Below are 25,606 nucleotides of genomic sequence, written 5' to 3'. Positions count from 1 at the left end.
ACCATCTGCCACATCTCAAGGATCACTGCCCCACTAGGCCCCAATGTAAGTGGACTGTAACGGTTAAAAAAAAAAAAAAAAAAAAAAAAAAAATTACATATAATGGGGGAATTGTCATCTACCTGGCAACAAATGATGAAACAAAGGTGTCACATGACCCGTCAGATGTTTTTGTTATGTATTGTGTATTATTGTATAATAAATAAAAGTATTACATGATGATAAATCTTTTTTTTTTTTATTATATAAAAAATGTGATAGTTATTATTGAGCGCTATGAATTCTGCTTAGCAACAGGTGACCTCACAAACATTACATTTTTTCTATATAAAATGATCATCTTCATATAATGGCGTTTAAACCCTAAATTCTGCCCGGCAACATGTGATGACGGAGCTGAGGAAAATATTCTGAGCCATTTAAATGTTTTAATTAAAATTTAACCTTTATACGATGTGCTTATGCTTATTGAATTTGAAGTTTTACGTATTCAATGTCTGCGATTGGCTGGCAACCAGTCCAGGGTGTACCCCCAGAGCCCAGAGCCAGCTGATAGGCGCCAGCACCCCCCGCAACCCTTGTGAGGTGGATGGATGGATGGATGGACGTATTCAATGTTCTACTATTTTTAAAATGATGCTTTTACTATGGCTCTAAAATTCTGCCTAGTAACAAGTGACTGCACAAACTTGACCTGAACAAGAATCAAAATTATCTTGATATTAATAACATTTTTATTTCAGTTGTGAAAAGTTAATGATTAAACACTGTGAACATATTTGTGCCGCTTGTGTGTTTCATAACAGAGCGCACTGTACTTTTGTCCTATTGTAGTTTTTGTCTTTATTTAAGCAACCGGTGTCACTTATAAACAGAAACAAAAACTCCTTGGGGGAGGTAATAAACATGAGTGGTTTATCTGTCAAACCTTTTCACAACGCGAGCGCCTCATCTGGCCGGCGCCGGCTGTTTCGTGCCACAAAAAGCTTTTGTAACGCGCCGCGTCGGGGGGGGGGCAAGATAGCCGGCGTGTCGTTCAGGTGAGGTCATTGCGCCGCGCTCAGATGTGCTGAATGCCAAGGTCAGTGGCGTAATCCCTGCCCTCATTCATGACGGATTAGATGCCTGACGGGAGTGGGGGGGGTGGGGGGGGGGTAAAAAATAAATACAGCCGCTTGGGGGTTTTTGATGGCGAGCCACCGCCCGCCGTGAATGGTGCTGCCGGGGAGATTACGGGCCGAGTTATTACGCTCAATCCCGGGAATTAATCTGCATGAAAAAAAAAAATGATTACATGAAGAGATTAAGAAGTCTTTCGGGATGTAGACTAACCTGTAAGAGGTCGTCAGGGACACGATTACCTCTCATACACATCAGATACACACACAACTTTTGTTTGTTTTTGTTGTTGTAGTGTATTGGTCAATGATGTCATAGATGGTCAGGTGACTTTAAATAGACCAATTGCAGCTAAGCTACAGTCACAGAAAAATGAACTACTATCGTCACCTCTGAAACAAATGGTGGAAATGTAAAATACAGGAGGAAAAAAACAACAACACTATTGACAGGAAAATTCAGACAAAAATGGAGGGAAAAAAATTGTTTTTCAGTCTTCTGAGTTGGAGTCCGTGGTTATCGCGTGGACACAAGACAACACCGCAGGGAGGTGGCCATTTTGTCCATCGAGACCCAGAAAGAAACACTGAAAGACACAAGGACATTTTTGGAGTCAAGACAACAAGGTAAAGAAAACTCCTCCTTGAGATTTTGTCAGATTGATATCAAATTTGAACCTCATATCCGAGAAAGAAAAACAAAGCGAAATTGTAAAGAGTTTGTGTTTCTGTTATTGCGTGCGGGCAGAGCATCACAGCAAATTCGATATTGCGCCCAAAAATCACAAAAGGTTGAGGAAACAAAAGTAATTCAGAAACACTATATATATATATCAAAATTTTTTGCCTGCCAAATTTAAAGAGCACCTGTTATGTGTTAATTTTTTCTACGTTTAATGTTATGAAGACGTCTTCAAAAAATGTTATCCACTGCACACGCTACCTCTTTTTCTAGTCGGTTTATTACTTGCATAATTTAAAATGACTATAAAAAAATATATAAAATGACCCCAGCAGCTTGACATGGACAAATATTAGTTATAGTTATGTTCATTGCTCAAACACAACCTGTGCTACCTTTAACGTAACCATTCACTGTCAGCTCAAGGATCATCTACTGTCAAAATTAATAGTGATGAACAGTAATGATTAATCTGCGTTACATACATACATGATTAATGTGATAATATTGTGTGATTAACTAGTTAACGCTTTAAATTTGACAGCACTATTATATATATGCGTGTGTGTGTATGTACTGGTACACAATTTGTGGCGTTAAAGGAACTTTAAATTATCTGAACATGAACGTGCGAATTTTGACACCCCTAATATATATACACTACACAGAAACAATATTTAATACGGCAGCATTGGGACAGCAAATTCTGCCAAAACAAATTTGCTATAAAACCCAAAAACCTTTTTGAAAATTCGGAACCACTTTCACTTTGCAACATGAAATTTGGCAGACTTGTCTGTCATGAGTAGACCCACAAAAAAGTCTCAAGAGGGCATGCCTGAAAAGACACAGGAAGTCAGCCACTTTGGTTTGAAGTGGACAGTTTAGGCTCATTTGCAGGGTTCTTCAAGAACAAACGTCCTATAGATTTTTTTTATTTCTACGAAATTGAAATAACATATACAGCTTCAAATACGAGCATAGCATGGTTGGCCCAAAAAATTTTTTTCAAAGGGTAGAGCGTCAAAGCAGGGTGGTGAACTACAGGAGTGTCAAAAAAGGAGCAGAGTTTGACAAACCTCTTATTTACAACAAGTCAGCATCCTTGGTTAGTCTGTGTCATCACCGAGCAACCTGCCACTCTCCAGATCAGTGGACAAGGACGTGCCTGAGGAGGAAGTCGAGCCGCGCCGCTGAAACTGCCGGGACTGCACGCCGTAAAAGAAACAGAAGGCCTGACCATGCAAAGAAAGACACAAGAGCGAGAAATTCTCTGTTACGGTCTGTACTGGCAGGAAGCGACGCCCGGCTCACCTCCTCGATGTCGGCGTTGCGGCGGGCTTTGTAGATGAACTCGCCAATGGCCACGAAGACGGACAGCACCAGGCCGGCGGCGAGCACGATGAAGATGCCGCCGATGTTCTCCACGCCCAACGCGTTGGCCTCCTTGTTGTCCTCCTCGGGGCAGCCGTTCCCGCGCCACCACTTCTCCTTCATCATGTGCAGCTTGCCCTCCTCCTGCAGCTGCAGGATGGCGATGGTCACCTTGTCTCGGTAAGGAGAGCCTGCGCAGAGAAGACAGGATGTTGCCAAGTGGAGCTAGCTAGATTTTTCCAAAATCCGATCCAATCCGCTTCATTTCTATATTCAATTTTAGAAACCAGCGCTTCTAAAGTGCTACACATTGATCATACACATAAAACCTAGTAAAACCAACTATAAAAAATAAACAATAAATACTAAAATACAATAAGTAATTAAAAAAATACATTAGAAATCATTTAAAAACAAATAAAAAAATAAAGAATATAATAAATATAAATAAATATAAACAATAAATAAATAAAATACAAATTTAAAAAATACGCCAAGGACCACACAATTCACACTGAACTAAGAGCGAAGTAATACAAGTGGGTCTTAAAACACTGAAATTGACGCTGTCATGACGAGGGTCATGCAGGGGTAATGTTTGGGTCTTGACTCATGACTGGGTCACGCCAGGGTTATGTTTGGGTCATGACCGTGAGGTCAAGTGTCTGTTATGTACTGATGTAACAAGTGTCTGTTTTTGAACTAATGTAACCAGCATCTAGTTTCAACTGGATGTAGGCCATGTGATACTATGTGATGTCAGGAGCTTTGTGATGTCAAGAATCTTGAATCTCTTTACTGGGCCTCTCGATGTTATGCGAATAAAGAGTTAAAATCTTATTTGTGTCTGCGCTTTTGGGATCCAACCTTAGAACATAACGGACGCGTGTTTCCTCACCGATGGGCGTTCCCACCCCGTATCCCTTGGAGTCGATGAGTCCTCCGATTTGCGTCAGGTTGCAGTTCCTCTGGCTGATGTACTCGATGCTGGTGGACTCCATTAGCATGGCGTAGTCGGTGGTGAGGACGCGTGTGATGCCCTCCCGGTTGTTCTTGACCAGCGCCGTGTTCTTCCTGCTGCTCATGAAGGCCCACATCTTCTCGTAGGTGGAGATCTTGGATTTCTGTCGCGCATAAACACACAAGCGCACGCACTTAAAGTGTGGAAGTGTGAGCGCTAAGACAAAATGGGGCAGCTGTGCTCTAAATCTCATCCAGCTGATTCAATTTGTTCGAGCCATCAACACGGGCGGCGGCGTCTTATCCGGCCGCTCGTAATCGCAAACTGCAATCCGGCGGGATAAAAAAAAAAAAGCCCTGCTCGACTCACTCGTGCTTGAGACGTGAAGATGGGGCGGGAAACCAGAGGAGTTAAAACCTTGTACAACATACATTTGAAGATGAAAAATACCTGACATCAGATCGCAATTTAAAGGCCAAGGTCTTTTGTTTTTCATTTTAAGCAGTGCTGATGTTCCTTGAAGAAGGCAACTCAACCCTCAAACTGGCCAGGTGAGCCTAACCTAAACGTAACTAGCTGGCACTAACCCTAACCTAAAATCTATCAAACCTCATTCATCATAAAAACTCCTATCCATAACTTAACATTAGTAATTGTACTCCGGACTAACCCTAAGCTAACTGCGAATAACTAAGCCTAAATCAAATGTAGTCCACGACAACAAACAATAAACAAACCTTGAAGAAGGTCATGGTGGAGCCGTCCCTCACAGCCCCGTACTCGATCCGGGTCTGCTTGGCCAGGTCGTCGGCCGAGTCGATGGGCGCGTCCATGCGCTCCACCGTGAGGAAAGCAGCAAGGTTGGCCGTGTAGGACGAGATGATGATCAGGGTGAAGAACCACCAGATGCCCCCGACGATGCGTGTGGACAAAGCCTTTGGCATCAGCTCAGAACCTGCAACAAGATGACCACTACTACTACTACTAGTACAACACCTTAACGCATCAGAAGTACATTTTCTTAATCAATTAATTCATCAATACCTGAACTATACTAACCCTAACATAAATACTATTAAACATTACTAAACATGACCTAAATGGTCATGTTTAGTAACCAAAAGGCTACTAACCCTTGCCTAAACACAACTAACTAACCATCCCCTGAATGCTACAAACCACATCGTAAAGGCTAGCAACCTCAACCTAAATGTTTCTAGCAATAACGAAAGAAAACTAGCATAACTTAAACATTACTAACCCTAACTTAAGTGCTAGTACTAAACTAAGTTAGACTAAATACTAACCACAAACTAAATGCTGCTAACCCCAACTTTAATTTCAATAACCCAAGCTTACTAACCCTAACCTCTAGTAACCTTAACCTAAAGACAAATAATATAACCTACAGGAAATGCTTTTATCCTTAACCTAAACGCTGCAAACACTAACCTGAATGATACTAACTTACATGCTAATGAAAAACCTATCCTAAATGCTAACTACTAAGACTATGCTACACACTACCATCATTATCCTATATGGTACTAACCCTAAATAACCTTAACCTAAATGCTACAAATATATGGTAAATAAACCGAATGGCTACTCACCTTAACTAACCCAACGTTGCAACCATAACAAAAGCACTTCTAACCGCAACTAACCCTAATTATTAGCCCTGCCTGACCTGAACACTGCCAACCATAACTAACCCAAAACAAAGCTAACTAACCTGAATGATACTAACTCTAGCTTACGTGTTAATCAAAATCCTATCCTAATCGAATGGCTACTAACCCTAACTAACCCAATGTTATGTTACCAACCATAGCCTTAACACTACTAACCCTAACTAACCAACATCATTAGCCCTGACCTAAAGTAAACACTGCCAACCACCCTAAAGTAAATGCTACTAGTTAACTAGCTAGCTACTTTTAACTAGCGCCACAATTAGCTAGTTGCTTAAAGTTTACCTTGCCGCATGAGCGCGCCAACGCCGAACCAGAAACTGTTGAGCAAGGTGAAATTGTTCTGGATCAGCGTGGATGACGGGTTGCACGGATGCGGGTTGTACCACTCGTACGGGGTAAACCTGACCAAGGACAAACCGATAAGCGGAGCGTAGAGAAAAGTAAAGTCATGTCATCGAACGTGATGAGTTAACCTGGCGATGACAAAGAGCACGCAGCTGACGCCGGTGCAGGCCAGCAGGACGTACATCCAGATGTCGGGCGACAGCGGGTTGAGGAAGGAGAAGACGCCCGGGTTGGTGCCGTTGGGCTTGCGGTACAGGATGCTGATGCCCAACGTCATGAAGGGTTTGGAGAAGTCGATCACCTTCTCGCGCACGTACGTGATGGTCAGCGGCGCCACCGCCAGGTCGGCCACCTAGGAACGAGGTAGTTCGTATCGCGTTTTTCAAGTCAAGGCAAAAACCCTGCGGAGTCGGTCGCGTGCTCACGTGGTCGATGAGCTCTCGAACCATGCCGTTCCACTCGCCCTTGTCGTTCTGGGCTCCGTACTTGCCGTCGGCCACCAGGCGGACCTCGTAGGTGAAGCCCAGGATGTTGGACAGCTCCTTGAGGAGGTCCAGACAGTAACCCTCGAAGCGGTCGTTCCCCACCAGGTCCTTGTCGGACTTCTTGTACATCACGTACGGGTTCTCCTGAAAAGAGAACGGGTCACGTTCTGTCCTCTCCTATCCTGGTCTTCTTGGCTCACCAGGATGGTGGTGACGATCAGCGTCCGGTTGGCCAGCGAGTCGGTCACGTTGTTGTTGTTCTGGGTTGACTTCTCGATCAGGTTCATGCCTTTTACAGAGCTCCATGTGGCGATCTGGAAGGGAAACGAGGTAGATTCCTTTTGTACTCTGGATTAGTTATACTTAATGTGTTTTTTCTATCGTGCATGGTGGCAGTTAACTCATTCACTCCCAGCCATTTTCACTGTCGTATTTTCCTGGTTTTTGACTGATTTTGCAAGGCCTGGAGAATATTATGTTCTATTGCTATAAAAATATGGAACCTACCAAAAGAGAGATTAGAGTCTCTTATTTTATCAGGAGAAAAAGTATATTTATATCTTCAAAAAGAAAAAAAAAAAAAAAAAAAAAAAAAAAAAAAAAAAAAAGGAGAAAAAGTATATTCCTATCTGTTTCCGCTGTGCAGCAATTAGCAATAGAACATAGCTAAGTTTCATCATTATTCACAAATCTGCTTAGAACTGTGGGGAAATCAGCTTGTTTTAACATGGCCTGGTTGATCTCTTATACTCTGCTGCCACTCAACCATTTTCTGCAGTAGAGAGACTGCATCAAAGCCTTCTCTATGCTCTGGCATAAAACAAACAAACAAAAAAATGTATAAATACGTCTTTGGGACACTTAAAACATTTAAAATATGACGTATTTATACGTTTTTGGGAGCTAATGAGTTAATACAAATAACTGACGGTATAGATTTGAACTTTGCCAATCAGTTGAGTTATACATTACTGATGATGTCATTGCATCTTGCCTAAGTGTATAAGTACACAGTATGTCATCAGTATACGAGGCTGTTAATGAGAGTATGCTAGCAGTAATCCACACACACGGAGTGGATCAGGCATGTGACAGCTGGACCCTGAAATTCCCGCCCAGCTGCTAAAGAGCAAAGTCACTGATGCGATAAACGCTAAGTACGTTAAACGAGCACACTTAACATGTCATCAAGTCACACTTGACTTTCTAGATTATACCACGTACACAAAGGAGGTGAGATTATAGCAACTACTAAAATGGTCTGGTCAATCTTTACTTGCTTCAGTATTTATTGTTGTCTTTCATTTTCATTTTTGAAGTCCTGTACATGACCATATTTGGAAAACAAACCTTGATCCACCTTTTGGTGAGGCGATTTACGCCCTCCCCGACACCCTGAGTGGGCAACAAGAGATGTGAGTTAGCATTACAGCTCTAACAAGGTACAATGCATCATGGGAGCAGGTGGACTCACTCACTCACTCACTCACTCACTCACTCACTCACTCACTCACTCACTCACTCACTCACTCACTCACCCTGCTGCTGCTGCTGCCGTCCTCTTTCAGGCTGATGATGTCCAAGTCAAACTCCCGCCGCAGGCCATCGCTCTTGTTGAGGACGATGTGGCCCGTTAGGCCATCCCACTGCGCCTACGACATGAAGCACAACCATATTTTACTTCTTTTACACGTACATAAATGTTAAAATAGTTAGCAAGTGGGTTAATTAGTACCTAGCAAGGTAAGTAGTTAGCTTGGTCCTAAGCATTTACTTTGTTAGCTGTTAACTTGACTCCGAAGTAGTTAGTTAGTTAGTTAGTTAGTTAGTTAGTTAGTTAGTTAGTTAGTTAGTTAGTTAGTTAGTTAGTTAGTTTACTGAATTGTTAAGTAGTTTAATTATCTTGAGAAGTAGTTACTTACTGAGCTGGTTAGTTGCTAAGTTAGCCAACTAAGTACTAAGTTGCAGCCTACGAAGCAGCTACTTAGTTGGGTTGCTAATTAGGCGGTTGGACAGTTAGTCTGTTGGAGTTAATAAGTCACTTTGTTATTTTAAGGTGTGTTGAGTTAGTTATCTACCTAGCTGGATGGAGTAATTAGTTGGCCTGGTAAGTAGTTAGTTAGTTAGTTAGTTAGTTAGTTAGTTAGTTAGTTAGTTAGTTAGTTAGCTAGCAATCTAAACAATTATCTGGTTCCCTGAGCAGTTAATTTGTTTGCTGAAGTAGCCTATTGGTTGGTTGGTTGGTTGGTTAGTTAGTTAGTTAGTTAGTTAGTTAGTTAGTTAGTTGGTTAGTTGGTTAGTTGGTTAGTTAGTTAGTTAGCTTGTGGATTTAGTGGTAGTTGTTTCCGCTTGCCTGGTAGTTAAAAGTCTGTCCAGTTAGTTCTGTACCTCTTTGAAGAGGTTCATGTATCGAGGTCCAAAGCGCCAGGGCTTGTGTCTGTGACACTGCAGAGAGCTGACGGTCATCTGAGTAGCACGCTGAGACGCCACAGACACCAGGAACACGGCGTCGTACATCAGAGCTGCATCAGTCTGTGACATGAGCACGGAAACAGGGCGAGAAATATTGGCTAATGAACCACAAAACCATTTGGACACTGATGATGAAATTGTTACTCGGTTTCTATCACTTCCGAACACTGTACATTCCTCCCTACTTAAAGTACATTCTGCCTACCCACCTTTGTAATAGGCAGAGCACAGTGTGTTGAAGTCTAGTGTTTTCTTACAGTCATGACACCATCCATGAGTCCACCATCTTGCTTGGGCCCCTGCAGCCTCTCCATGGCCCACTTGTCCAAGGTGGCGGCCACCCAGGGGTCGTCGATGTTGAGCAGCCTGAAGCCCGTCATGTTGACCCCGCTGTAGCGGTACGGCTCCAGGTCCAACGCAAACAAGTCCTACACCAAGCAGGAAGTTGCTTTAGCACCAGTTAGTTACTTATCTGGCCTGCTTTCTACTGAAGTAGTTAGTGAGTGATTTTTATTTGTTAGTTACCTAAATACTGTGTCTGGAGACTCAATCAATTACTTGTTCCAGATACCTTGCTATACTAGCACAGTATTATTATTATTTTTTTTTTTAATTAGCCTGTCAGCTATCTTACAAAGTATTAAACAAGTTATTTATTATTTAGCTAGTCAGTTGGTTACTTTGTTAGGCAGCTCTGTAGTGACTTAGATAGCCTGCATGGATCTGGCATCCTTCCATGTTTGTATACGTATATTTTACATCCATGTTGCTACTCACCAAAGTGGTGAAGAAGAAGTGATAGTACTCCGTCATCATTCCCATGGACGAAAGCTGTCATATTACAACAATTATCAAATCAACATTTATGCATACACAGATACAATAAACAACACTGTAACACTGCGTGAGACCTGCATGATGAGATCATGGTAACTAACCCCAAATACAAACTACTGTACATGTAGATGGAGTTATGAGCAGACCTGTTTGAGTAGTTCCGAGGCCATGCTGTAGGAGCAGTCAAAGAGGATGAAGAACTCTTTGTCCTTCTTGAGCTCTTTGAGCAGCGGCCTGGCGTCCTGGTTGCCGGGCGTCAGCTGGCGGATTTTCATCTTCAGGTTGAGTTTGGCCGGAGCCTTGATCAACTCCTGCATGCGCATCAGACCTACCCAACAAAACAAGAGTTTTCTTAACTCCACCAAGCATTAACATAGTTAGATAGTCAACAAGATAGGTTGGTTGCTAAGTGGAAACATTCAGCAACTGGAAATTTTTAGTTTGTGTTGCTAGTGTCAAACGTCATTACGTACCGGTGCTGTCCTGGTAGACGACGGTGAGCTTCTTCCACTTGAAGAAGGTGACCACGTCCAGCACGGCCCTGGCGACCGCTCTGTATTCCGGGTACAGGTTGATGAAGAAGGTGTCCCGGTTATCCACCGACGGATGCTTCCACCGCGTCTGGATGTGCGGAACCTCCAAAGCGTTGCAGATGGATTGAACCGCGCTGACGGAGGAGCTGTGAGACGGGCCGAACACGGCCACCACGCCCAGTGACAGCTGGTCACACACTAGACGAAGCAAAGGGACGAGTTAGCTGGATAACTAGTTAGCTGGTTAGTTAGTTTGGTGTTATGAGCCAAAGATGAGCGTGTCGTGTGAATGGTACAGTCCCTAAATTTCACTCATTGTGTATTCTTCGTAAGTTAGCAAAATTTCTGTAACGTTTAAAGCAGGGGTGTCAAACTCACGTTAGCTTAGGGGCCGCATGGAGGAAAATATATTATCAAGTGGGCCGCATCGGAAAAATAACGGTATATAACTTAAAAACAATTGCTGTCATTTATACGCAGATTTTCGTGGACCAGACCTAAATTATGGAGCTCAATTGTAATCATATTGTTCTGAAAAATAACACAAATGCAAATAGAACACAGCAACACTTTGCCGGTATACATTCTGGACGTGTGAAATCGACCTGTTTTGCATATATATTGTTCCCAGAATGCACTGCATGGCGCAGTTAATGATGTTATAAGGACGTTTATCGTTGTCATATCTATTTGTGTTACCAGTAATTGAATTTGTGTCGTATTTAACACATTTATGTTGGTGTATGATTACAAAAAAAAAAATAATAATAATTAAACAAACTGTAGTTAAAGTTGTGTGTAAAATAATGACATCCCGGACGACGATTCCCTGGACTAGTTGCATTGGTCATCTGAGGACTGCTTGTGAAATTACAAAGTTATATGTTTTGATTGTGGCTGGCTGATTAATTAGTCGGACATTACAAATTTTTATTTGTATTTTTATTTTTTTATTTATATTTTTTTTTACTTTACAAAATTATCTCGCGGGCCGGATTAAACCCATTTGCGGGCCTGATCCGGCCCGCGGGCCGTATGTTTGACACCCCTGGTTTAAAGTGTATCTAAGTTATATATTTGCTAAAATACTTCACAGTCATATGAACTTTATGTGAACTATTTTGCACCCATTTCTTCAGATGAACTCCACCTGACAGTGTGGCGGTGTTTAAAATGGGTCACAAAGCAGAAGCGAAAATGAGAACTTTCCTTGCTAATGGATAATCACATTCTTATTTGCAACACACTTACATCCAAGCAGACAGATATGTTATATTAAGAAAATGCAGCGTTTGCACTATTGCGCTTTCCCCACCCCTTAGTAGTGCAACGCTATTTTTTTGTAACCGGATAGGCAACAATCCCAATAAAAAGAGAGGGAGCAAAAGAATTGCCAGAGCATCTTTGACAGCTTGTACCTGGCAACTCGGCTCTTCTCGCTGTGAGTAAAAATGAATAAGTCTTGTCTTCTCATCCTTGTGTTGTCATCTTATATGTTTTGGTGTGTAAAACTAACAATTTCTAAGACATTAGTTGATTGGCTAGTCAGTTACCCTTGCAAGTATAGTTAGTGAATAGACTGTCAATGTTTTTTCGTTTTTCCCCAAATAAGGTTTTGAATTTCCCCTTGCCCTGTTAGGCTGTTTAGATCAGCGGATGTTGCTAATCAACTGTGGGCTTGTGAAGCTAGCTAGTTATGTAGTTAGCCTACTAAGTAGTTAACCTATTCGTTGATTAGGTACTCAGCGAGTTGGCTAAGTAACTACGAACTAAGATCATTGGATCTTTAGTTACTTTTATAAATAGTCAGTATGCTAAGTAGTCAGTAATACAGTTTGATTAGTAGATAGCATGCTGAATTGTTATGATGCTGATGTTGTTGTTACCTCTGCGTGAGGCCTCAAAGCCGTCTTTGGGGTTGATGCGTTGGATGTCGTAAGTGAGCGTGACGTTTGGCATCAGTGTCTTGTTCCTGTTGATGTTATTCACGGCGAACTTGAATGCCAACTCGTCCAAACTCACCAGCTCACGCTCTCGCGTCTCCAGGATGCCGCCTGGTATCAAACTATGTTTTAATCTTTTTTTTTTTTTTTTTTTTTTTTTTTAAGTCAAAAAATTATAATAATAATAATAATAAGATGCATTGACAATTGACTGATTTTAAAAACAAGCAAGTAAAAAATGAAGTAAGTTGACTTGCATTTTTAAAATTAATAATTCAAAAATTCTTAATTTAACATTTAAAAAATATTTACAAAAAAATGAAGGGTCAAATGGTTAAAAATAAACAATGCATTCTAAATATGTATTAAACGCAACAAGGGAGTTAGACAATACAAATGTTTGTAATAAAAAATATACACTTGCACATTTTTTTAATAAACTATAAATATACTAAAAATTAATAATACAATAAAACACTGCGCTTGCATATTTGAAAAAAATATGATCGTGTATAAAACGTGTCAATACAATAATAGATGCACATTACAATAAAACTTTACGAGGCTTGCACATTATTCATTCATTCATTTGAATAATGAATTAGTGTCGCGCACACCAAACAAGTTCGAACACCAAACAAGTGCGCGTTGAGCTCACCAATGCGCAGAACCTGAGCCTCGGCAAGCCATGTGTGGCCCAGCAGAACCGCAACCACCAGAACCAGCAGGTCCACCGCGTCCATGGTGACGGAACCGTTCAGTCAGCATTTGGAAGTCTCTCCAGGTTCTTCCTCTCCCCCTCCGACGACGATGATGATGATGATGCGGGCCACCTCCACCACCGCCATCACTTCAACTTGAAAACATCCAAAGAAGAAGCTGCACGAATATAGTCCAAATTCCAAAATGTCTGTCAGCCCAATTCCCGGCCCAACATAATCCTTATAAAGTCTTGAAAAGTCCACAAATGGGCGAAGAGTCAACACAGAATCACACTGAAGCATCCGTGACAAACTGTTAACACAGAGTCAGCAACATTCGCAAAGCTCCTTCAAAATAAGAAACAGGACGGAAGCCGCCAAACGAGCCTAAATAAAATGTAGCTTTTGCATACATGCTAAATTTTCTACAGAAGAATTGAGTGACTTCTTTCTTGGGACCAAATAAAGTACCGAATTGGGGCTTGATGATCAGCTTCATCAAGATATTATAAAATAATGGCATTTCAAAGATAGTATGCAAGACTGACGGCAAGCACAGTGAGGTGATGATATCCCGTTATCACAATTTTAATGGTTTGTCTCCTGTTAGTGTTTGGGATTAAGCAGCAGATGTGCTAAATAATCTTCAGGTTACATGCCAGCTGTCCGATTATCTATAACACAACTGGATGACTTCCGGCAAACCAAAGAGAGAAAATAATTTGTGTAGACGTCCAAAAAGAGGACGTGAAACTGCCTATTTTTCTTCCAGCCAATGTACAGTATATGACAATAAAAAAAATTGAAATAAAAAAAATACACAGAAAAAAATACATATACACGTAATATAATCTACATTTTTAAAAAGGTGTTTAAAGTTATATTTTCTTAAAAAAACACACACAAAAAAACCACATACATTTATATATACATGTTGCATTTTTTTAAAATAGTACCGTTAAAAATATAAATGCATATCGCAGTGTGTAATGTAGGTTTTAAATTGTGTTGCTAAAATAAACTAAAAATTCTAGTTACACACACACACAAAAAATCCCGGTAGCTTTAGCGAGAATAAAATGGTCTCTTGCACACAGAAAAGTGTAAATGTATAAAGTTTATTGTTGTTGCCGTCATACAAAGGATAATACTCCACGTGTCGTGTAGCAAAAGTACAAAGACGAATCAAAATTGTGCCTCACAGCCCCAAAACTTAACTGCTAGAAACTGCATCACAATTATTTGTACAAAAAGACTTTAAAAAAAAACAAAAACAAAACTCCTACAAGAAAAAGAGACTCACTGTCAGCGACTGCTGTCATGTTGTTCACAAGTGCAAACGACAAGCGGTGAAACAGCGACGCCCGGTGGACAAGAGGAGCTACTGCAGGGATGACTTTCAAGTAAACTAGGACCATTGCTGAGGTTTCAAATGGGGGTTACTGACACACAGTAGCATTAGCAATGGAGGCGTTCATGTAATTTAGCCTCAAAACAAAACGGGGGGGTTATATATGGTTAATAGCAAGTCATTTTATGACTGGTGTAGTGCTGTTTCTGCCTTTATTTTGGCGGGTATCAACTTCTTGTTTTTACACGTTGCCGTAGTTGGCTTTTTGTGAACAAACTTATTCAAACTGGACGTTAAGTGGTGTTTAAGTGTGCGTTCACACTGCAGAACAGACTGTTGTAAACAATGAAAGCAGAAAGGCAATAAAGTCGATTCCAACTATCTTTTTTTTTTTTTTTTTTTTTTTTTTTTTAAATAAACATATCAAAAGTGAACATTTGGGTCTTATAAATACAAACATCCTGATCACGCAGTCAATCAACAGCGGCCGAGAACCTCCTGCAGGGAAAAGTGAACGGCGCGCAGCCCTTGAGTGCTAACCAAAAACAAAAATCCTAGAGTCATAAAAATAGACGAGTTCAAAAGGTTTTGTGTGGAAAAATAGACTTTCGGGGACTAAAAATAAGTCATCTTGTAGCGCTAAAAACCAATCGGGTTCTTGCTGGTATACTGTGCATGGGGTTCTCGTCTGGAAGCTTTGAATGGAGATTGTCTTGGATCTCAGCTACCTGGCTCATCTGACTTGTATTGCTAAAACTAATAGGATTCTTGCTGCTAAATAGCAGATTTGGGTCTAACTTTCAAAAACATTTGAATGTCTTCCATTTTGTGTAGTCGAGACAAAAATGGTTAACATGCTCTATGCATTCATAAATCGGTATGCTGATTAATATGACGTTTGTGGAATGTTCTATGCAGCCCCACTGGTCTAAACATGACAATCTGATTATTATTACATTTTTGGAATGAAGTTAAGAAGCAAAATCCAGACGATTTTATCCATCTTAGGGGGCGGCCATTTTGCCACTTGCTGGCAACTGAAGATGACATCAATGTTGCTCAGGGCTCAGGCAACTGCCAATCACAGGTGAGGTGTGATTGGTTATCTTCAGTTGACACCAAGTGGCAAAATGGCCGCCCCGAGATGGAGAAATATGGCTGGATTCCGCTTCAGAACTCTTATTTCGCAAACATAATATCAATCATAATGTCATGTTTAGACGAGTGATGTCACATATAACATAATATTGTCAAGAAACGATTAAGGTTGACTTCCACTTCAAGCAGAAAAATCCACACATTTCTATTTTATCCATCTCAGGAGGCGGCCATTTTGTGCCGTATTGCCACTTGCTACTGACTGAAAATGACAACATGGTGGGCTCATGTAAAGGCCGTCACGGCTCACCTGTCTTCTGGAGTTGGTCATGGGACGTCCGCAAGCTCAGCCATTCGGCACTGTGATGTCATTTTCAGTAGACAGCAAGTGGCAGCGCAAGACAAAATGGCTGCTCCCTGAGGTGGAGTAAAACTAGGCGACTTTTCATATGCCACAAAAACAATCAGAATACTGTGTTTAGAAAAGTGGTGGCGCATAGATAAAAGAAACAAACTGAATAAATAGGATTCTGCTTTAAAATCAATAAGACTCCTCTAACAGCATCTTCTGGAAATTTGAGAATCACGATGGATTCTCGTGAAAAAAAAAAGAAAAAAAAAAGGGCTCATCAGTGATCCTCACGGAGGGGAAATCGCACACTCGCATGGACGCAGGTGTACCTAATAAACTGGCCAACACGTGACCCGTCAAATGTGACGTGACCGGCGATTGATTGGCGGGCAGGACGGGCGAGCGGCGGCGGTCAGAAGACGTCGCTGTTGCAGCCAAAGTCGTCCCTGCGCACCCACACGGCGTCGCGCTCGGGCCCCCGCTGCGCCGCGCATGCCTTCAGCACGCCGCGGATCTCCATGGCGTCCATCTTGGCGTCCAGTTCGGCCGTCTGCGCCGGCGTCGGGCGCAGCGACTTGCAGTACTCGTCGTCGTCGCTCAAAATGTCCGTCTCCTTCACGTTGGCACTGTCCTCGTACGGCCGCAGGTCGAACTGCTGCTCCAGCCACAGCTCCGAGGGCGCGTGGCGGGATGGCGGCGAGGGGGCCCCGGGTGGTATCGTGGCCGCCGGATCCGAGTCCCGCTGGTGGTGGTTGTTGTTGTTGAAGACCGGGTCCGCGTCCAAGATCAGGTCTGTGTCGATGGTGAAGCGGTTTCGTAGCAACTTCCTGCGAGCCAGAGTGCGGGACGGAGCCGAAGCTAGACACACAACAAAGGAAATTTAGAGACAGCTTTTATTTTGGTAGGTATTCTACTTCCTGTTTTTGGTCCTCTAACAGACTGCCAGTAGTTTTTGTTTTTACATTTTTTTTTTAAAGAACAATTGACTTTTATTTTACTATTCTTACTTAGCACTGTTGCCACTTTATTGTGACAGGTTTTCTACTTCCTACTTTTCTTTCATTGCTGCTAACTTGACAGTATCAGAAAAATGTTTGCACAGGTTAGCTGTCACTTGCTTGTCCCAAGCGGTGAGTTTTATGCTGAGCGTAAAAATATAACTTGTTATTCTTGGGTTCACCTGCTCGGTTGATGGCAGGCCTGTGCGCCCCCTTGAGGGCGCAGAGCCGCTTGCCCCCAAAGGGGACGTACTGCTGGCTGAGGGGAAGCGACTCGGTCTTGAGCAGCTGCCGCCGTTGCTTCTCCCTGAGGATGGAGTGCACCGCCTTCAGCAGATCCTTCTTGCTCTCCGCCGAACTGAACACAAAAATGAAAAAAAAAAATGAATGTTGATTGAATATTATGACATGACAGCTGGGAAAACCTACTTTCAATTGATATTAATTTTGTGTAACTAATAAATATGTCTTATAATATGATCAAAGACTGCGAATGACTGGCAACCAGTCCAGGGTGTCCCCTGCCTACTGCCCAAAGCCAGCTGAGATAGGCTCCAGCACCCCCCGCGACCCTTGTGAGGAATAAGCGGTCAAGAAAATGGATTGAATATGGTCAAAGAAGGATCTTAATATATGCAAAAAAATACTTTTTAAATTACTAAATTAATTTTATTATTTTTTTAAGCTGATCTTTCCTAAAAACAATAATTTTCCAATAAAAGGTATAAATACATTTTTAAATAAAATAAATAAATAAATAAATAAGAAAATACAAATAAAATGTATCAAATTAACATGAATGAATCAAAATAAAATAAAATGAATGAATCAATGACTAAGAAATAAAAATGTAAAAGCAATGGCAAAAAAAAACTAATAACATTTGAATATTTGTCATAAATGTTTACATTAGATTTTAGATAAAATTTGTAAAATGGAAAAACTATTTTTGATGTAGTATAAATAAATCTTTAAAAGTTATATAAGTAGTGAATACATAAATAGTCAAAAAGATGAAAATGAACATAAAACAAAGATACAGTAACAAATACAATATGCAAAATAAAAATTAAGATTTACTATCAGAACATAAAAACTACATGAAGAAACAAATCTAAAAAAAAAAAAAAAAAAAGCTAAATATAAACGGATTAAAAAAAAAATACATAGCTAGTAACGACATACAATAAATTAATACAAGACGAAAGAAACAGAAATAACCCCCATTGTAAGAGTGTCAAATTACAGCAAATAAAAATTCAAACCTGCAGCACAATTGGAACGTTCTCTCGGGTCGCCCCTCGGATTCCGACCTGGTGTGAACTATTTCACAGACGGCCGTGCATTCAGAGTCTATGCACACACACGCACAAGAAAAATAAGATATGTACCTGCTAATGAAAACAATGACGGGATGATGATGTAACTTAGCGTTAACGTACTTGCAAGGGCGCGGACTTGCAGCGAGTGCGTGGCAATCATGTGACGGAAGCGGAAGGGATCCCGGTCGTCGTTCATCGACACTCGGTGAGAAGAACCCTGAGGAGGAGGAGAGTGTAGTATGTTCATGTGGCAACAGGGGGCGCTGGAGTTCGCCTCATTTCGACTGGAAAATGAACAAAGCATCCTCACCACTTTTTTTCGGTGCTTGGACGAGTCTTTGTACACAAACACCACAGCAGTCTTGAACACTAAGAGACAAAAAAAATAATAATAAAAAAACAATGACGTCATGTTGAGATAAATCCACTTCCACGGGGCCATGTCAGGACAATCCCCTTTTTTGATGTGATGATTACGTAATAGTTGCAATATTAATTCCCTGAGGCAAAGCCCAGCACGGTGTAACACAATAAAAGAGGGCAACTGAAGAGAGGATTTTATGACATGATAAAAATGTAGTGCAAAGATCAAATTACATATTATACAAAGTTCTTTTTTCCATTGCAAACACGACGGATCATTTCTGTTAACATTCATGTTGTCAGGGCAGATGATTATTACTAGGCCACTGTTGCCAATTTTTGAAATATAATAATAATAATTAATAGTATATATATATATATATATATATATATATATATATATATATATATATATATATATATATATATATGTATATGTGTGTATTTTGTAAGGACAATGGGCCCAGACACAGCAATTTATTGTGGGCAATTACATTCAATAAATGTCCTTTAAATGTAAATTAAAATATAAATAAAAAAGGCATTTAAAAAAAAAATGAAACAAATGATGATGATGATAATAATAATAATAATAATAATAATGATGATGATGATGATGATGATAAATAGCAAAACTTTTTTAAGCCAGTGGGCCCAGACACAGCAGTTTAGTGTGAGCAATTATGTTCAATAAATATACGTTTAAATGTAAATTTAAATATTTGATTTAAAATAAAAAAAGCCAATTTTAAACATAATAATTAATAGTAAAAATGTATGGTAATTTTTTTTAAGGCAATGGGCCCAGACACAGCAGTTTAGTGTAGGTAATTATGTTCAATAAATATACATTTAAATGTAAATTTAAATATTTAATTTAAATTAAAACAAACAACTTTAAAAATAATAATTAATAGTAAATATTTATAGTAATTTTTTTTAAGGCAATGGGCCCAGACACAGCATTTTCAGTGCCAGTAATTATGTTCAATAAATATACATTTAAATATTTAATCTAAATTTTAAAAAAGCAATTTTAAACATAATAATTAATAGTAATAATTTATAGTTTTTTTTTTTTTTAAGGCAACGGGCCCAGACACAGCCGTTTAGCGTGGGTAATTACGTTCAGTAAATAACCTTTAAAATAAGAGTTTGGTGAGTGTACCTAGAAAAGCGCCTGGTGGTACTCCACTGTTGATATAATGCCAGACATCAAGTATGTGTAAGTCAATCCAAGGTGTATATTGTGCATTTTTGTAGCCGCTTACCAAAGGCGGCCAATTCTGGGTCTTTCTTGCTCTTTCCCAAAGAGGCCGGTGGGTTGATCCAGACCACGCTGGAGTGCAGCAGCAGATCCCCCATGGAGAGGTCGCCCACCTCCTTCTGCTCGCTGATCAGCTGATCAAACACGGCGCCAAACTCTTCGTGCAGCTTCTGCATTTCATTGATGTGACTCGCCACCTTGTTCATCGCCTTTATGGCCACTGGGAAAGAAAAGAAAACACATCATGTATGACTCCCTTAATCAAGGTCTAGATCAGAGTGTCTGATTCTCTTAATCGGGGTCGACTGTAAACAATTTGCACAACTCCTTGAAGCAATGGCTAAACCACAGAATGCGATTTATTTTAAACTGGAATTGTATGACAACCTTAAGACATATAAATCAAGTGTATGACTCCCTTTGAAATGAGATATAAATTATGACACCCTTATGTGAGTTTTAAATGTGTCTGATGCTTTAAGTGCAATCTAGCTCAAGTGAGACCTAAACCATAATCTAAATCTCCAGGTCTAAAGCAGCTCCCTTAAGTAAGGTATAAACCTGTTTGTATGATTCCTTTAGACGATGTCTAAGAGCAGTGAAGGACATCTTAAGTAGGAAGTGAACAAGCGGTGACTGCCGTAAGTGAGCTTTAAACCAATGTGAATGTTACCCTTAAAGCAAGATCTGAACGAATCATAATGTATGACTCCCTTAATCAAGGTCAGAACCAAAGTATGACTCCCTGAAGGAAGGTCTAAATTAGAGTATATGACCACTTTAAGCAAGGTCTAACGCAAAGTGCAGGACTACCCCAAACAAGGTTAAACCAGAGTATGAATCCTTAAAGTAAGGTCTAAAGCAAAGTGTATGACTCCCTTCAATATTTATGACTCCTTTAAGATCTGCAAAGCAGTGTGTGTGTGTGTGTGTGTGTGTGAATCTCACTGTCCAGGTGGTAGTGCTCATCGCTGTCGGGGTCCGTGAGGGAGAAGAGCTCCCTGAGGAGCAGAGGGTACTTGAGGACCCTCTGGATGGGCTTGATGAGGTACGACTCCAGCGTGGACGAGTGCTGCTGCTTGGGGTTGCGCTCCGACAGGAAGGCCTTGAAATCCGGGTCCGTTTTCGCTGGGCGACACACACATCGCAACGCCTTTCATGTTGACATTCAAAAGGCGGAGACTCGTTTCAAGGCTGGGCAAGCCGCGTTTACCTTTGGCGAGCACCTTGGGCACTTTCGTGTGGCTGGCGCAGAAGGCGCTGTAGATTTTGAAGCGGTCGGCGTAGTAAAGGAACGAGCCGCCCAAGGAGAAGAGCACTTTCTGTGGGAACAAACGGATGACTCCCTTTAACGAAATGAAGACCATCATCTTTGGTTCCCTTCAGTAGATGATATGAATCCCGTTGAATAGGGTCAAAACCAGAAAGTATGACATGCTTAAGATCAGGTTTACAGCATGTATGACTCCCTTAAGCACCGCCTAAAGCAGAGTGCATGGCTCATTTATACTTGCATAAGTCATATCAAACCCATACTGTATGACTCCCTTAGGAGCTGTTCAAAAGAGAGCATGACTCCAAGTGAGAGCTATTCCATAGTGTATAGCTCCCTTAAACAGGTTCTAAAACAGTGTATGATTCCCTTAATATAGTTCTAAACCAGTGTAAGACTCCTCCTAGGAAAGTCAAGCAGTGTATAACTCCCTTATGGGAAGTCTAATAACTGAATGATTGCTAAATTGGGTTTAAACCAGAGTGCAAGACCCCTTTTAACAAAATCAGGGTGCATGACTCCCTGATGTGATGTCTTAACCAGTGTATGACTCCTTTGACAATGTCTCAAATGATTCCCTTTAAGCACAATTAAAAACCATGTGCATTCCCCTCTTAGCCAAGTTTAAGTAAATTCCAAACCAGTGCACACGACTCCCTTGAGTGAGGTCTGTATGACTCCCTTCCGAGAAATGATAACCCAGACTACATTATTCTCTGAACAAGATCAAAATTAGCATATGACTTCCTTAAACAACGGTGAATGACTCCTTTGACTGGGTATAAACCACAGCGTAAGACTCACTGCAGAGGTCCAAATCAGTGTATGACTCCCTGAAACAACATCTAAGCCACCGTTTTTATCATCACCTTGAACTGTTCCACTCGTTCCAGTCTGTCCAGATTGGGCACCAGTCTGATTCCGTCTTCCAGCGTTCTCAGAAACTCCACCTGGAAGTCCACCATCTCGCCCAGGTTGCCGAACAGAATGTCCAGCTAGGACAGACCAGAACGGACGTCAACAACATGACCACGGTCCGGTTGTGGTTCCGCTTGAGAGCATCCGTACCTCGTCCTGCGTGAGGAAGCTCTCCTTCTGCAACGGCGTCAGGTAGCAATCGATGAGACAACGCAGGTCCTGCACAGACGAGGAGAAACAAGCTCAAGACGCCGCAACGATGACCGAGGAGGGAGAACATACGGGGATGAGTCACCACGGACTTTGACGTAAGTCTTCTCCGTGTCCACCAGCTCGCTGATGACTTTGCGCAGCTTGTCGGCGTGCGAGAGCTGACGCTGAGCGCAGGTCGGCGGCAGGGCCGACACCGGGCTGCGGGACAGGGACGACGAGGAAGACGAGGACGACGAGGAAGACGAGGAAGACGACATCGGGCGCTCGGGAGCGTCGTGGTGGCTGCGGTGGTGGAAGGCCGACGACTGCTCCGTGTTCTGAGGGAAGAAGCGCATGCGTTCAGTACAAACGAGGGCAAAAAAAAAAAAAAAAAAGACCCTTAATGAAGGAATATATTAGGGCGCATAAAATTCCTTAAAGCAAAGTCTAAAGCCTAATTTATGCCTCCACGTTTGCTCTTGCGTCGATGAGCGCCGTCGATCACGTGATCTACGGCGCTCATGAATTTTAAGTGCCGCGTCGCTCGTGGCCGGCTGACGTGCACACGTCGCCAATCCTTGGACGCCGTAGATGGCGGGGCGTAGCTCGCTTCTGATTGGTCCGTTCGATGGCGTTTTTCTTTTTTTTCTCTCTCTCTCTCTCCCCGCCCAGATAGTTTCCGTGAAGGCAACTGGCGGCGCAAATCGACTTCCCTGCTCGGAGACCACGGCTGTGCATGTGGATATGTGCCTGGGACGAGAGGCGGAAAACAACAATAACAAAAAATAAAAAAATAAAAAACTGTGTTCGCTAAGTGCACGGCTGTTGTGTTTTGGAGAGTTTACGGCCGACACCGGTGCAAATTGGCAATAATTAATTGCCACGGTGATGAACTTACTCTCCCCCCGGCTTTGTTTCGTGTTTCTGAATTAAATTGAACTTCCTGAATTCATCATAAAATGCAGAGGAATCGCCACTCTGTGGCGGCCCAGCCATAGCGACAGCGGGACTTGGTGTGAAACTCCAGCAGACACCGATGTGTATTATGATGTGTATTGCGCACAAGTCGGAAGGCAAACGCACGAGCGGAGCTCCAACGTGACGCCTCCACGCGAGCCTCTCGCAGAAGCATACTGAGGCCTTAAATGGGAACATATGAGTCCCATTTGTAAGACTGAAGTCAAAGTGTATGACTCCCTATAGATCTAAACTAGGGGTGTTAAAAAAATCGATTCGGCGATATATCGCGATACTACATCGCGCGATTCTCGAATCGATTCAATAATCGGCAGAATCGATTTTTTTTTTTTTAGGATTCACACCTTGAGCATGGAAGAATGTTATATGAACGGAACATTAAGCCTTAATATTTTATTTTAATGCTGTTCAAACATGAAACAGATTACAACCTCTATAAGACTGAAATTTCAGATAAATAAATAATACATTTTCATATAAATCTTACACTCTACAAGCTTACTGATTAGTATTTTCTAAATTTGAATGAAAAAAAATCGCAACAATCGACTTATAAATTCGTATCGGGATTAATTGGTATCGAATCGAATCGTGACCTGTGAATCGTGATACGAATCGAATCGTCAGGTACTAGGCAATTCACACCCCTAATCTAAACCATAGGATTGAGTGCCTTAGGTGAGGTTGAAGATAAGTGTATATGCCTCTAAAATAAGGTTCAAACCAGACTATTTAGTCCCCTGAAGCAAGGCCTAAATTATAATGTATGACTCCCTGAAAAATGTCTAAACTGGTGTATGACTACCTGAAGCAACGTTAAAAATAATATTTACTCACCTGGTCTAAACCAGACAGTATGACACACGCAAGGTCTAAACCAAATAGTATGAATACCTTAAGCAACGTTTAAAGCAATGTATGACTCCCTTATCCAGTCTCAAGGAATGTATGACCCTCTTACCCAAGGTCTAAACTAGTGTATGATTTGTTTATGTGAACCATGTAGCGTCATCTAAATCAATGTATGACCACTTTCAGCAACTGCTAAAGTAACGTATGAATCCCTTAAGCATATGACACTGTTCAACCAGTGTTGAAGTCCTCATGCAACATCTAAAGCGGTGTATGATTTTCTTAAATACGGCCTTAACCAAAGTATGACACCTTTAAACAAGGTGCAAATTAGCACGTTATGACACCTTTAAGCAAGGTTTAAATCAGAGTGTATGACTCCATGAAATAAGACTGAAACCAGAGTGTCGCCATTGACCTTTGTACAAAGTGTCGAGCTTTAAATGCGATGTATCCAGGCGGGATACAATTAAGAGTGACAGACGGGCTGCGGAGGTGGGAACAGACCCGTCTAAGCAAATTGCACGCCTCGTCGCTCGTCGGCGGCACGCCAACGACAAAGCCCATTTTCCGTGGTGGCGTTCAAACCCGTTTGGCAGCACTGACACATCTGGACGCATGCATAAACACACACACACAGATAGGGATCATACATGCATCCCGTGTTGTTCCTCCACGAGTAAACCACAACAAACAGGCAAGCTAATCGACAAGCCCATGTCAAAGAGACAAAACTGAGTGTATATCTCCCTTAAATGAGACTAGTGAAACCAGAGTGTATGACTCCCTTCAACATGGCATATATTAGAGTGTATGAATCCCCTACCTAAGAGTAGGCCACTCTTAAGTGAGATCTACATTAGAGTGTATGACTCCCTTAAACTCGGTCATAGGTAAAAAACGGTGTACAACCCCCTTTAGTGTAACTGAAACCAGTGTGTGACATCTACATTTGTGAATGACTCCCTTGTGGTCGAAAGCAGTGTGTATGACTCCCTTAAAGGAGGCCTGCAGCAGAGAGCATACGGCTCTTAACCAATGTTTAAACCAGTGTATGACTCCCTTGAGTGAGGTCTAAATTTGTGAATGCCGAAACTCCCTAGTGTGTATGACTCCCTTAAGGCCTACAATACACAACTTAAAACTGTGTATGACTCCCGTGAGGTCTAAATTAGTGTATGACTCCCTTGAGTGAGGTCTAAATTTGTGAATGTCAAAACTCCCTAGTGTGTATGACTCCCTTAAACAAGGCCTACAATACACAACTTAAAACTGTGTATGACTCCCGTGAGGTCTAAATTAGTGAATGACTCCCTTGTGGTCGAAAGCAGTGTGTATGACTCCCTTAAAAAAGGCGTGCATAACATTCTTGAACACATTTTAAAACAGTGTACGGCTCCCTTAAGTGAGGTCAGAAACATGGTTAAATAAGGTTGAAACAAGCATGTATGACTTCCTTCACTAAAGTTGAAAACATAATGTTAAGTGAGGTTA

General features: G+C 41.5%; 2 protein-coding genes across 7 annotated transcripts in view; both read right to left on the bottom strand.

Moving 5' to 3' along the window:
* Window positions 1-711: 711 nt before the first annotated feature.
* On the bottom strand, window positions 712-13,706 carry LOC144006820 (glutamate receptor ionotropic, kainate 1-like). Of its 2 annotated transcripts, XM_077505864.1 has the most exons (18): window positions 13,106-13,706; window positions 12,391-12,558; window positions 10,445-10,702; window positions 10,118-10,299; window positions 9,912-9,965; window positions 9,392-9,562; window positions 9,051-9,194; window positions 8,201-8,314; window positions 8,013-8,057; window positions 6,863-6,976; window positions 6,603-6,806; window positions 6,306-6,529; window positions 6,115-6,233; window positions 4,873-5,090; window positions 4,073-4,298; window positions 3,115-3,365; window positions 2,880-3,035; window positions 712-1,705 (listed from the first exon to the last, which is right to left on the bottom strand). In XM_077505864.1, the coding sequence occupies exons 1-17, from the start codon at window positions 13,188-13,190 to the stop codon at window positions 2,910-2,912; spliced, it is 2,703 nt and encodes a 900-aa protein (XP_077361990.1). In that variant the 5' UTR covers window positions 13,191-13,706; the 3' UTR covers window positions 712-1,705; window positions 2,880-2,909. The 2 variants fall into 2 exon arrangements, with proteins under 2 accessions (XP_077361990.1, XP_077361991.1); XM_077505865.1 differs by lacking the exons at window positions 12,391-12,558; window positions 13,106-13,706 and adding an exon at window positions 11,923-12,369.
* A 544-nt stretch (window positions 13,707-14,250) lies between these two features.
* The window catches only part of tiam1a (TIAM Rac1 associated GEF 1a), a 36,720-nt gene continuing 25,364 nt past the window's right edge, over window positions 14,251-25,606 (bottom strand). For all 5 annotated transcript variants that reach the window (XM_077505858.1, XM_077505859.1, XM_077505860.1 and 2 more), the window contains 11 exons: window positions 22,393-22,620; window positions 22,241-22,309; window positions 22,042-22,167; window positions 21,113-21,221; window positions 20,848-21,027; window positions 19,904-20,119; window positions 18,580-18,638; window positions 18,390-18,486; window positions 18,213-18,300; window positions 17,130-17,305; window positions 14,251-16,807 (listed from right to left, as the gene is read on the bottom strand). In XM_077505858.1, coding sequence (XP_077361984.1) covers window positions 16,362-16,807; window positions 17,130-17,305; window positions 18,213-18,300; window positions 18,390-18,486; window positions 18,580-18,638; window positions 19,904-20,119; window positions 20,848-21,027; window positions 21,113-21,221; window positions 22,042-22,167; window positions 22,241-22,309; window positions 22,393-22,620 — 1,794 coding nt within the window. In that variant the 3' untranslated portion in view covers window positions 14,251-16,361. The remainder of the gene's footprint in view (window positions 16,808-17,129; window positions 17,306-18,212; window positions 18,301-18,389; window positions 18,487-18,579; window positions 18,639-19,903; window positions 20,120-20,847; window positions 21,028-21,112; window positions 21,222-22,041; window positions 22,168-22,240; window positions 22,310-22,392; window positions 22,621-25,606) is intronic.

This window comes from Festucalex cinctus, chromosome 18 (genome assembly GCF_051991245.1).
Source record: "Festucalex cinctus isolate MCC-2025b chromosome 18, RoL_Fcin_1.0, whole genome shotgun sequence".
Taxonomy (NCBI): Eukaryota; Metazoa; Chordata; class Actinopteri; order Syngnathiformes; family Syngnathidae; genus Festucalex; species Festucalex cinctus.
Note: the sequence above shows the minus strand (reverse complement) of the source record. Positions and strands in the feature narration are given on the sequence as shown.